At 42.1% G+C, this 13,971-nt stretch overlaps 1 protein-coding gene across 2 annotated transcripts in view; it reads left to right on the forward strand.

Annotated features, from left to right (window-relative positions):
• MAD1L1 (mitotic arrest deficient 1 like 1) overlaps nt 1–13,971 on the forward strand; it is a 339,536-nt gene that overhangs the window by 163,551 nt on the left and 162,014 nt on the right. For both annotated transcript variants that reach the window (XM_030459652.1, XM_030459653.1), the window contains one exon: nt 1,232–1,288. In XM_030459652.1, coding sequence (XP_030315512.1) covers nt 1,232–1,288 — 57 coding nt within the window. The remainder of the gene's footprint in view (nt 1–1,231; nt 1,289–13,971) is intronic.

Raw genomic sequence — 13,971 nt, forward strand, 5'->3', positions numbered from 1 at the left:
AAATAATTTCACATCATCCCAGGCCCTGCACAGCAAGACTCAAACTTTTTCAGTTGCTGCTGAGCCCTGGGCCAGGGAACACTTGAACTGTTTGGTTGTAAAACTGAACTTGCTGTGCTGAACCCTGAGATGGTAATTTTTTGGTTTGCTTTCATTTCAGTGCTGTTAGCCCTCAAAGCTTCATGTTTGCCTTTTTGTTGTAATAAACTGCTTGCTGTTTGTCTGTGGCTTGGATGTAGTACTTGCAAGACCCATTTTATGTGTGGTGGGAGATTGTTAGAGGGACTCCAGAGGGTTTCAGTAAATATCTGCTTGAAATTTTGTGAATTAGTTTGTAGTAAAGTTTGCTGCTTTTTGTAGTTCTTGTTTGTTTAAGTTGTTTAAATTAGGTTCTCTGTCATCAGTTCTTGACTATTTGGGGGGCTTTGTGCTAGCCAGAGAAAGGCTGATGGCAGGCCAGCAAAGTGCTGTGGGTAGCAGTAGCACTGGGGTAGTTTATGTGCCTTCTCTTAACCAAAAATGCACCGATTTTATTTAAAATCCCTTTTCATAAACAAAGCTCTGTGAAAGATCCTCCTCTAAATCAAATTCCCATTTCTCCCCAAATTGTACAGGGATAACATGAGGTTCTTTGAATTTCAATTTTCTTAAAAACAAACAAAAAAATCCCTTGTGTTTGGATCTGTTCTCACAGAAATTCAATGGAGTTATGTTGCAGAGAAGATTTTCTTGGTATTTTACCACAACAAATGTGGAGGCCCAAACCCAGTGCTTTGCCCCAAAACTTCAACAGAACCTTTCCTGTGAAGTTATCATGAAAACTCTCAGACCTTTCAGGAGCTGTGGAGCCAAGGTTCTTATTTCTCTGAAGTTAAGCCTGGCAAAATTGGGTGGGTTTTAGACCTCTCTTTTTGCAACTTCCAAAGAGAAGGAGAGGAAGCACAGTTCCATGTCTGGGCTATAGCATATAAACTTGGGATCCAGTGGAATTCTTCTTTACAATAAACCTGTTCTTTCTCATGTATATAGGCTTCAGGCTCTTTGGGACAGGATCATCTCATGGAATGGGATGTTAATAGACAATAAAAATTCCAACATTTGCAGCTCCTTTTCAGTGTCATGAAAATCATGGTGCCCTGGGTGACTTTTTTGTCTGGCAAGAGGAGTGCCCTATTATTAAACTTCCTAATAATATTCCTTAGACTTAATTTATTTTTTTTTTGTCTTGAAGGCTCAGCTGTCTCAAGTTCTGGAAGAAGTGGGAACTCATAAGCAAAGAGCAGAGATGGTAAGTGTTAATCTTTGGGATTTTTTGAAATTGTTTTACACAGCAATTATATCTGCAAAGCTTAGTTCATTTAAGCAGTGGATCAGTTCCAAATACTCAGAACTGAATAGTAAATAGGCATGAGAAAGGTTTGTATTGCTACTACTAATCTTGGCACTCTCTGCTCCCATATTCACCTGGAACAATTATAGCATGAGAGCTGGTGGTCTGTCTTCCTTTCTTTGGCAATTTCCTTTCTCTTTGTTAGAATTCTAGATCAGAATCAAACAGTTAATCTCATACTGAATTAACTCTGTTCTTTGGGGCCTCTGATTCAGTCTAAAGTGTGCAAAGGACAAGCAGATGAGCTGTGACAGAGTTACTACAAACTAGTTTTTTAGATCTGTTCATTTCATGCTGGGTTTGTCTGTTTTATTTGCAATTCCCTCAGGGATCAAAAATCACAGAGGCCACAAAAACAGGCAACAGGGATGTTTATGTATAATTTCATGACTATTGTATATGTTTCTTGATACTTAGGAATTAATAAGGTGTCAGCATTAAGCTGTTTCTTAAATAAGTGTTTTTGCTAATGGGTGAGCTGTGGGATTCCTGCAACATTTCAGGTCACAGGAAAAACCTAAGCAGGATCCAAGATGTAGACACATTCTCTAGATGTGTTTTACACTGGATTAATTTTACTATTGATGGAAAAAATCAGTGCCTCAGTAGGTGCTAAATAGACATCTGCTCTAAAATCCTTATCATAATTTACTCTGACAACACTACTCGTTTTAGATTTCTGCTTAACTGAAGGGCAGAACTGGCATACCCCAGCTGTACTCATAATAGGGTGCCTTACATCTGCTCATTTCTTTTTTAAAGTTGTGCTCTTTGCTTGCTTCAATATCAGATTTTTCATAATGAGATTGTGAATTGCTTCCAGTTTTGGGGTGATCTTATATTGTGGGCAAACTTTTGTGTATGCTCAGCTACTTTCTCTGGTCGTGCAGGTCAGAACCGGTATTTCTAAAGAAAACTGAATTAATCCTATTTACCATCTAATCTCATTACATGCTGCCTTGTTATAATTTTAATTTCTGTACAATCAATTTTGCATTGTGCTCACTGAGGATATCAGAGGATAAATTTGCTGTTATGTTTTAAAAGTTCTGATGTGTGGGGTTTTTTTAAACATTTTAAAGTTTTTCTTTTTTGGCTCATTAAGCCTGGGTTTTGAGTTGTTTACTTTCAAAAGTTGGTATTAAACAGGCTAGCAGAGAGCTGGAGAAACTGTACCTTCCAGTGTTAAAGCATTAATTGGTGTTATGCATCATCCATCAGCAGAGGATAAAGCAGCAGTCAGTGTTCAGTGCCTATTCCCAAAGGTTCCTTGGTGGAAAACAGCAGGTCTTGTAATCTTCCAGTTAAGCTTATATCAGCTTCCCAGGAACAGGCTGTATTCTGTGGTGCTTCAGACAATGGATTACAGTTTGTGAGGTGTGGGCTTTGATCAGCATTTTAAATTTTGGTGAATAAATAAAGGAAAATGGTTTCATCCAGAGGCAGAGGTTGTTTTCCCTCTTTTTGCTGCCTGAGGGCAAGCCTGATGGTACAGCTTCTTCATTTCACTGGTGATAGATGCTTCTCCTGAATCCCCAGGTAAAATCTCCTTGGTGGGGAAAGATGTTTCACTTCTTTTCTTCTGCAGTGTTGTTGGGGGCAGAGGGTTGTCCCCTTTGGATGGGGCTGTTCCTTTAGCTGCCTGCATAACAGCTGCAGTGGTTGAAACCATCAACCCCACACTCCAACAAAATATTCCTCAACTGCTTTTTTTCCCCTCTCCCTCCCCAGCTCAGTGCTTCACCTGGTTGGCCTTATTTTGAGACTCCTTTAAAGTTGATGCTTGAGCAATTGTTTGCTTGATTTGGATTCCTGGCATCTCACCTTTCTTTTCATCTCTCTCCCCTTTTTTCACCCGTGATCCACTGCTTGTTAGTTTGATGTTAAACCTCTGTGTCTGGGGGGATGCAGGAGGGCTCATCCTGCTCTGGGTGCTGACAGATGTGGATATTGCTTTTCATCAGCCAATCTGCAACCTGGCTTATGGCCTTAAGTGAAATGGAATAAACACCTGTCAGGTGCTATCATAGAGTCTGATGGGGCTTTGGGCTGCTTCTGGGATAAATCTCTGTAGAGGTGACATCTCTACTGCCACCCTGAAGAGTGCTAATAGCTTTGCCATCATCCCCAGAGTGCTGGCAATGAAGCAATTGGAGCTGGCTGAACCAGCTGATTGGATCTCCCTGATGAGCTTGATGGGGTTTCTTTTATGCAATGGGGAGCATTTTAGATGCCCTGGTAAATAAATCATTCTTTTCAGAGCAATATTAAAAAATAAAATAGTTGTGAGATAAATCTTGAAGGATCATGGCCTCAATAAGACAGTGTCTGTGTCCTTGGGAGGGGAGGGCCCTAGTTCAGGGACCTGTGGCCATGGGGACAACACAGGACAAAGGGTGGTGGGGGGGGATCTGAGCCTGGCCAGGGTACAAGGTCTTGCTGGCAGAAAAGGAGATGGACTTGCTGTAGTAACTGCCAGGGAGCACTCTGGAGCATGATTTATCAGCTAAAGGAGTTTACTACTGGAAGAAAAGAAAAATAAAAAAAAAAAAGAAAAGAAATTTAAACATTCTCAGCTAATTGCAGTTGACAAGACAAAAGCAGTTTGACTTTCCGGTATTAATTAGCAAACCCATACTAATTAGCTTGTATAAGCACAATTCATGCTTCTTTCCCTAAATGCAATTAATATTGCAACTGAAGACATCTCTGGGCTTTGCCACTGTATCATTAACATACTTTGCCCTAATTAGACACGGCCAGTAGTGGCTGGAGAAATGAGTTTGTGATTACAACCATAAAAAATCCTCTAATATTTTATATCCTTCAGGGAATTTGAACCTCGAATTTATTTTCTGATTTAAGAAAAATTACCCTTATCATTGTGCTGTGTAATTATAACAATGAAAGTTTGATTTTCCTTCCCCTCTGACCCTTCAGTTATTTATTTTTCTTTATTCACAGTCTGAGTGTGTTCCTGTTGTAAGGGAACAGTGCCTCTTGAGAGGTGGTACATAACAGAGTCACCACTCTGGTAGGGCTCAGATGACTTAGTTGTCCCACAGATCGGGGAAAGATTTGCTGAAAGAATGATTTTTGGTCGTAAGAATCATCTTTGTTAGTGCCTAAGCACACATCTTCCCTGCAGATTTTTGTGGATGCATGTGCTCTTTTCTTACAATTTATCAGCAATGGAAGTTTTCTTTACTGAAACTAGTGCTCCAGATTTTTTATCTCCAGGATGTGCCAGGAGATTGCTTGTAGAGTTCACACATATGGCTCTCTGGTTTGCTGTCTCTTCTTACGCTACTTGAGCTTAATGCTCTACTGGCCCAGAGCTGAGAGCAAGCTGTACTCATACCACAGAACTATTTGTGGATGATGCTTTCTTGTTTATTATATTATTTTTCTTTCCCTCCTCGAGGGAGGGAAGCAGAAGATGTGTTAGTTTTTCTAATTTTCTTTTACCTTCTTCACCTCCCTTTATAGACAAGAGGAAATTGTTTGGCTCCAGCTTGCCATCCAAGCAGTGGTTGTGATCCCTGATCTTATATTTTCTTTCAGTCTGGCTCTGTAGCAGGGACCATTCATGTCAAGAATTTTTTTCTCCATCATTAATCCCTGAGGGAAGTCAGCTGGTATTAAAAAAGTATCACCTGTACTTCCATTGCCCTGAGGTGCTGTTGAGTATCTTGGCTTTCATCTTCAAAAGACAGCTTGGCCCATGTGGGCTCTGAAGTCTATAGTCTGCTCATTGGAACAAATTATATTTCACCCTCCAGCAGATTAAAAAGGATGGAAACAAGAATCAGAAGAATTGCTTAGCAGGGTGGGAAGTAAAGAAGATTTGAAGCCCAAGAATGTAGCTGTCACAAAATGAATGGCATAAAATGAATGTCCTTACAGAAAGAAATAAAGACACCTTAACATGAAAATAAATGCCTTGAGTCAAACTGTTGGTTAACTCCCTGCCAAGAACAGGAGACCTTTATTTCAGGGCAGCAGGTCAGGAATAGTTAAAACCCTATGTTCAGTCTGGTGAAACCCATGATGTTTGGATTAACTTACATGTCCGTGACTATCTGCACTGATGGTTATCAGAAATAATGAAGACAGAAATGAGAATACATGAAGGAATCTGTTCAGAGAACTTTGGGAATTAGCTGTGAACTGGAAGGCAAGATGGAAAAATCACAGTTTGGGAAAATAGCAATAGGCATCCACACTGTAGATAAACTATTTACATTAGTGGTTACATCAGAGTTTGAAGAACTGTAACTTTTGACACTGAAGAGAAATACCTGGCAAGGATAAAAATTTTGGTACCTGTCACTTTACAAGTGATAACAACTATAATATGAAAGAACTCAAGTTTAGTATAGAAAGCCCAGCCCTGCATAACTTGTCAGTACAACTCGTGTAATTGTTTAAGCACTGTTAAACATAAAGCAAGAAGTATGATGGAGAAGACATGAGAGCAGATGTGGTGTTCATTAGTGGAGATTTAAATTCTCTGTATTACCTACAATGGGATGGCAATTACATGCCAGGATTACAGTACTGAACAACAGCACTTAGAAATAAAGAAGTTTTGCTGTAGCAGGTATAGAACAAGCAGGCTTGGAGGGGAGAGGGAGGGACTGACCAGTGCAGGAAGTCTCCATCTGTCAAAAATGTATTTCATAATTTCTGAACCCATTTAGTAAGACAACAGCAAACCTCCTTACCATTTGACAGATTATAATACCTTAGATGAGATGAGCAAAGCCAAGACAGCTGAGTAGTGCAGCACTCAGCTGAGCAGCAGCATGAACACAGCAATAGTTTCAGTAAGGCAATTTTAAGGAAATATCTCGTTCCCAAATCAGATTGAAAGACATGAATCTGATTAGATAGAGACAGGAAAAAAAAAAAAAAAAAAAAAAAAAGCTGATCTGGAATGAAATGATACTTTAACAGAAGGCTGGAAGAGGACTCTTAGATCATAAAGTCCAATCCTTTGGTAACTGAGGCAATTGCAGCATATACCTTAGTTCATAAATTTATCAAGCTTGTCTTGAAACTGCTTAGGCTGTTTGTCCCATTCCTATCACTGAAAGACTGCTCTGATAGCTGAAATCTTTCCAGTTCCAACTGAAAATATATGTGCTGTTAATACCCATTTTTTTCTTGTGCTAATGCTCTCCTTAAACTACAGTGACTGTTCTTCCTCCTTCATATTTATGCTGTGACATATTTATGGAGAACAATTCTCTCCCAACATTTCATTTGTCTAGGTTAAACAAATCAAGCTCGTTCAGTCTTCTCTTAAAATAGGCTCCTCAGCCTCCTTATGAATCCTGCAGCTTTCTTTAAACCTCTTCCCATTTTCCTCTGTCTCCTTTAAAGATGAATAACCAGAGTGGCCAAGTCATTCCAGGTGATGTTCCAGCAGTAGCTTTTACAGAAGTATCTCCTATAGGAGCATCTAATACAGGCAGGTACCTCTCTGTACTGGATGGAGCTCAGCTCTTCCATTTGAGAATCATATCACCCATTTCCACTGCCACTTGACACTGGTGTTCATCCTGTGACCAGTTAACCCACCCAGGTCTTTGTCCTCTGGCTTCTGATTGATGAAGACCCAGACCAGGAGGGGTTCTAGCTAGTGTGGGACCTGCACTATTACATTTCTATTCTACTGCTGTTTTCCTCCAGTTTCAGTCAGCTTTTTCTGTCTGATCTTTTTATGCTTCTCTATGATAAAGCCTCCTTGCTCTGTGCTATCAGTAGTTGTGTAAGTGCATTTACATTTTTTGACCTGAGATCTGTGAATTTATTTTAAATGTGTTTTCATGATCCGTGTCTGAGACATCTTATTTTCTATCAAGTAGATTTATTTCAGCAGAGCCTTTTGTTGCATGTTTGTTCAGTATATACCTCACAGTGTTTATGTTACTCTTTATATCACATGATACTGATTTAGAAGTACAATTAGTTGGAATGAGGAGGGTGAGTGTGCAGGAGGCATTGATGCCCCATTTCAGCTTTTCTCCCTCTGTTTTACTGAACAGCTTTATTCCCAGATAGAGTCACCCTGAAACAGAGGGAAGAGACTACTTAGATTTACTTTTCTCCTTTTCCTAGCTGAGAGCTCTTGGTGCTTGTTGTGAACAAGCACATTAAAATTAGTCCTTGCTGTTCCCCATGGTGTAGGAGTATAGTGAGCTCTGAGGAACAGAAACAGGATTTGATTTATTTATTTTATTTTTCCTTTCCTAGCATAGGGAATGGTGAACAGCTTTGGTTGGTTGTGTTGCATCTGCCTCACATTCAGTCTTGGAAAATTCACATTTAACCCACAAAACTGGCAACATCAGAAGCATCTCTTGCATGGGACTGAGAGCAAAGTAGAGTGTGGTGAAAGCTTTGGGATTTTATAGATGAACACTGACAAACTGCCTGTAGACTGGAGAGGTGATGGGTACATTACACATCTGTATGTTAATATCTCAATGCATTTTTAATTAGAAGAAGAGACTTAGTGAATCAATGCTTGTGGTTTATCTCTGTTTTAAAGATCCAGCCAGGCACACGGGATCAAATAGTACATTCCCTTCAAATTAAAAAGAAATAAACGGTCTGTTTAAAAGTCCCATTACACAAATGAACCTGCTGTTGGATCCATTAACGTGAAAGTTTTATGGAACTCCACAGCACTGTTTGGTTTCAGCAGGGCTGTTTTCATTTGCTTGTTGAAAGCAGTAAAAGCTGACATGGGGTTAGGACTTTCCCAAGGAAGGAACACAGACAGTGGAGGGGCTGCCTGGCTGCTGCTCCTCCTTTTGGGCTCCCCTGGGGACAGGAACTGCTGGACTGTGGGGAAAATAGTCTGACCCAAAACTGAGGAGCATTTCAAGCTCAGATGGGATGCATGGACAATGATGTTGTTCTCAACCCGTCCTTTTGAGAGGCCTCCATGCTACAGACAAATCCATAAAACCTGAGCAGTACTGGCAAAGGCACTGGGGGTGCTTTTTGGTAAAAAGGATGGTAGTGGATGCTCTGCTTTCCAGCTTGGAAATAGACTGAGAGTGGGGAATGTGCTCACACCTTTGCATTGCAGGATTTTAATTAGAACAAGGTCTGGGATGGGGAGAAGAGGTAGGGGCTTTTTCCCTTCAGTTCTTGAGCAGAGGAGAAAGGTGGATGGTTTTCCCATACAGTAATAGCTGGGATTAAATCAGTTCTGCTATCACTGTAAAATCTGAGATATGCTGAGTTACTTAGTAAAATAAAATGAGTGGGACAGGAATATTACCAGAAGCCTTATTATAGTAGCCACAGCTTTGAGATACAAACAGCATAATTAATATACATGCAAGTACTGTGCTTTTCCAGGCTTCATCCACCCTCAGAGTCTGTAAGAAGTTTATGGGCTACTTCAGACTTATGTGGTTCAATTTAGTTGAACTAAAATTTCCTGGAGTGTGCAGGGGCTCTTTGCTGCATTCAGCACTTTAAGAGCTCAAGGAAAATGGGGTGAGAGATCCCAGACACCTCTAGGGTTCAGTAATTTCTGCTCCTTGTTTCCTACCTTGCCTGAAAGGCAGCTTGGAAAAGCTATAGGAGGAAAATGTGCCTTCTAGTACATATCTAGGGAGGGAAAGGAAGACTTCATCTGTTGAATAGTCATGTTAGGATGGGACAAAGTAATTACTATTCTCCAACTTGCTTGTAACAAGGGTGGAGATCAGTTTCCTCCTGCTTTCACAGTCCTGGGAAGTTGTGCCTGCATCAGAAGAGAAACATCCTGAGAGATCTGATCTGAGAAATGTAATTCTGGAGGTACAGTTTATCCTCAGCATGAGAGAGGATGAGATGATCTCTAGCTGTGGGATCTAAGGGTGCATGGAGAGCCTGCTCAGTAGACATGCCTTCAGATCAAAGGTTGCTGGATACTTTTCTTCTTGCCCAAAACTGGCTTTGTTTGTACAAAAAGGGAGATAAAGGCTTAAAAAACATGAAGTTTGGGGGCTGTTGTAGCCCGTGCACTGACAGCCTAATCAGCTTGCTGCATCACTTGTTTTGCTTGCAATCTTTTTGTGTCTCAGTGCCCTTTGAAGAGATTGTTTCCAATGTTTTCTGCCTTTGGCTGATAGGTGCTGCTGATAGGGTTAGGCAGTAGTGGTGGTGGGCTGGGGTGTCTCTGAGCTGCTCTGTAAGAGCAAGAGAGTCCTCTAGCAGGAGCTGTAAAACCTAATTTATCTGCAGAGAGAAGATGATCATAGAGCAGAATTTTTCCTGTGACCTCTTGGTAAATAATGAATGGCAGTGCCCTGCCTCTTTGGAATAGCTTAATTGGGCCTGACAACTCTTTGTTGTATTACAGGATCCAGCTTGTCAGGAGAATTTTAACTTATTTATGAATATTTCATTAACCTCTAAAGACTGGCTGTATAAACTCAAGCTCCTGCCAGGCCCTGTCCTGTTGGTGCTGTATTCAGTGCTAATGTCATCCCCAGCACATCTATTACACCTTCCCTCCCTTCTGAGCTGGACCTCAGACCTCACTGTTGGTGGCAGCAGGAACATGTTCGCCAAAGGTTAAAATGTCAGATTTCTGTTTTGGCACCAGAGCAGAGCATATGGCATTTGAGAGGGAATTGCTTTTTATTTTCTGTGATTGCTCGCTGGCAACTGAAGGGGACCACAGGCATCATCCCATGAGGCTAAAAGGGGCTGAGCAGTCTTGGCAGGGCCCTGGAACCTTTGCTTTTTGGCGCCAGAAGAGATATTTCCCACTTCCTATGTATGAAAAACCCATTGCTTGTTGTCACAGGATAGATCATTCAGCTAGAAAACCTTAAATCTGCTCTTCTTAGCCTGTTCTTTAGAGGAAGATTTGGGGAACAAGACTCCTTCCAGAGTTTGCACTTCCTGAAGGCAGCTGGAAGGCTCTCTTGAGAGAGCTGCTGCTTTCCCAAAGCTGAATTCCCTTCCTCATCCTTTTTTTTCCCCATCCCCAGGAGCTCAGAGAGCACTTTGAGCATGGAGCCCTGCAGGTCTCTTCTCACCTTCTCTCTCTCTGCTGAAATACGACAGAAAACAGAGATCCCAGCTGTAGCCAACTGGAAAATAAGGCAGGATGCAGCAGAGGCAAGAGAGCTGTTCTTAAAACTGTGTTTGAAGTACAGGCTGTACGTTGTTCCCTGAGAGTTGGAGCAAGAGTAATAAGTTCAATTTTCAAGTCTAGCACACAGTGAAGGCTCCTTTGCACTCTTACAATATTGAGCAAAGATTGATTCCACTCTAATTGTGTTAGGAGACAAAAGAAAAAAAAAAGAGTGTTAGATTCTTCTTTCAGTTCCCCTTTGATCTTCTTCTTAGATGGCTGGTGAAATGCATAGATTCTTCTCAGACTGTTTATTATGTGATGATTTTTGAACAAAAAACTGATGGGGGTGCAAGAGGTGGGATTACAAGCTACCATTTAATGAGAATTTGTTGTCTGAGTGCTGCAGAAATTCATCAAGGTGATACCTTCAGGAAACAAACTGTATTCAAACTTTGTACTGTGGGGGTATGATATCTTTGCAGCTTTATTTGTTGCTTTGCCTGTGAATTGCAGGTGCTAGGTTACTTGCTTCTAGCAGAATTGCCTATTCCTGTGGGAAAGAGGTGACCTATGTGATGCTTTTTTTTTGAGAGGAGACAACCCCATTGTGCCAGGGCTGTGGCTGCACTGGACAAGGTTGTGGCACATTAGGTCTGACACCTCAACAGGTTCCCTAAGAGATTGTTACTCTGTGTTTTGCTGCTCTAACCAGGAGTAATGGGTAGGAGATACCAACCATTTAAGGCTAATTACTCCAGACTTCCCTTCTCTGCTGGACACCAGCTGTTTTGCTTCCCTGGTGGGAGGAGCTTTGGGTAGTAATTAAAGGCAGCAGTTGTCTACATGTTAGTGGGAGTGGTGGAGCGAGACTGATAAGAGCAGAGAGGCTCTGAGCTGAATGCACATGGAAATTAGGTGATCCTTCTTCAGAATGAGCTGTTCCAGCAAAGAGAAGGTTTTGGGATGGTGGAGCTGTCAGGGTTTTCTTGCTGTGCTGGTGAGATCCCATGGTAGTGCTTGGATCCGTGGTCTGGACAGGGAGAGAGGGTGAGATTCCTCATCTGCTCTGTCCCCTGGAAGTGAGAGCTTGTAATGTTTAATTATCCAGGAATAAACTGGTGACTTTAAATTAACATCACCAGTTCCCTTTCTTGGTGCATCTCTTTCACAGGATTTCTGTTTACTTCTCTTCCCCTCAAACTTTCCAGTCTTGTTCATCTTGAGCATTGAACCTGATTCCATCCTATGTTGTCCAGTAGTGCTTCTTTCCAAGCTGACATATTTTTCACCCATCTCAGAGTACCAGAAAGAAATAAATATTGTATAAAGTGGGGAACAATGCTGAGGAAGACAAAACTGTCAAAGCTATCCAAAAATGGTACCTTTGAGGTAACTGGTGTTGCACATCACTTGCTGTTGACATGGAGTCTGTGCTGATGAGCAGGACAGTTGCCTTCAGACATGCTGTAGTATCAGCAGAACATCTGTTCTTCAGTGAGAAAGGCAGGCTCCTTCTGGAGCCAGTGGATGGTTTTGTATGTAGTTCTTGTGAGTAAAAAGGGCCCCAAGTGTTCCACTGAATGGATCAGCTGAAGCATTCAGGCTGTTCAGAGCTTCAGGGTTTTGCACACTCTGCTGCACCCTCAACTGAGATACCAACTCCTGGTCCTTAGTGCCTTGCTGCAGAATAACAGTGTCAGTACTGTGACCTTATCCTCTGCTCAAGTAACAATTTGCTGGAGATTAAAAAACAAGAGAGAAAATAAATACTTTCCTGACTTATTTCTCTTAAGTATTCCAGGTAGGAGTCTTTGAAATACAGGTTAAGCACTTCCAATTAGACATTATTGCTCATCACCAACAAGCTGCTGTGTGGGGCTCTGCAGTTGTGGTGGGTCCAGGATGTGGAGATGAGCAAAGGGAGGTGGGTGAGTGGGGAGGGTCAGCACCCGGCAGTGTCTGAGGGTGAGAAGAGACTTGAGCAGGGGCAGAAGGCTGAGTCCTGGGGCAAAGGTGCATGGTGGGTGTTTGGGGAAGAACGTGGGGAGTGAGTGGCTGTGCTGAGGGAGGCTGGGATGGTGTGATGATGATTCCTTCTTCTGATGCTTGCAGCTGGGCAGACTGCTCAGGCACCTGGTTGATGCTGCTCAGATGAGAACATGATAATTTTGGGACCCCTGTGGTACTGGCCTGATTTTGCAGAAGAGAAGCAGTTTCCTGTAAAACCCTACACCATTGTGATTACCTGTGGAAACCTTAGGATCACTTGTTTAAATAAGGTGTCTGAGCATTTGTATTCTTCAGCAGGTAGCAGCAGAGCTCTGATCCTTTGCAGACAGGCTGATTATGACTCCCTGAACTTGGCTGGAGTTTTCACCAGGTTGCACTTGTGCAGCACAATGTAGAGGAGGGGGGGTTGAAGAAAAGCTGTGGGCTGCCTGCAGATTGGGAGTCAGAGGGGAGAGAGGTGAAAGCTCGTTAGGGCTCCCTTGGGGTAGATGAATTAGTTAATGACTGTGCTGTGCTTTGAAAATGCAAATGCTGTGTCAGAGCTAAGTCTGATTATAATAATCAATCTTGCTTTTGAGAGGGTGCTGGAGATGGAGAGGGGATGAGAATGGGGCTGAATTTTTAGATCTCAGTTTTGAGTTTCTCTGCTGTCATTAGGAAGCCTGACATTGCCCGAGAGGTCAGCAGAGCTGGGGAGAGGCAAAGAGGTGAATTTGGGAAGAATGATCCTTGCAAGCACCAGTGGCTCCTCGACAGGCTGAAGTTAATTTTGTAATTTTATGCCTTAAGATTGTCCTGCCTGGAAAGGGAGGGATTGGTGTCTGCTCCTGTGCACGAGCTACCCTTGCTAATGGGAAAGATGGAAACTGCCTCATAAGCAGGATCCTCCAGGGATGGGAGGGGGGGGAGAGTGGCTGCTGCAGCCGTCCGGTGGTGACAGCTCCTTCTCCCTTGGCACTTCATTCGCTTGGAGCAAACATCCCCAGTAATTACACCTCTTAATTTAGGAGAGCGAGTGGGAGAAAGGAATATAAATTTGTGTATTAACTTTAGAGATTGGAAATAGGGCCAGCGAACCTTCTCTCTGGGAGATTATATTGGGGGATGAAATAGAATGACATTTGGTATAAACTTGAAAAATTGCTCTCTTTTTACCACAACAGGAGGAGAAAAGCCACAATCCAGGCAGTATTGGAGAGAAGCAGAAGTCAGCATATGCCCATTTCCTAGTGTGTGTGTATCTGTAATAATATATATGCATGAGTACATTTTTAGGAAACTGTTTGCTGGAAGGTCTCCTCTAGCCCTGTCTTCTCAGTGATGAAAGCACAGCAAGTGTCTTACAGAGTCGATAACCCATAGGGACCAGCACCTCTGATCCAGATAGCCTTTGGCTTTCAAGAGGAGAAAAAAAATATTATTTTTCTTTTGCTTCCAGCAAATGGGAAATCAGTCCTTCTAAACCACTTCTTAC

Source organism: Calypte anna, chromosome 14 (genome assembly GCF_003957555.1).
Source record: "Calypte anna isolate BGI_N300 chromosome 14, bCalAnn1_v1.p, whole genome shotgun sequence".
NCBI classification, from domain to species: Eukaryota; Metazoa; Chordata; class Aves; order Apodiformes; family Trochilidae; genus Calypte; species Calypte anna.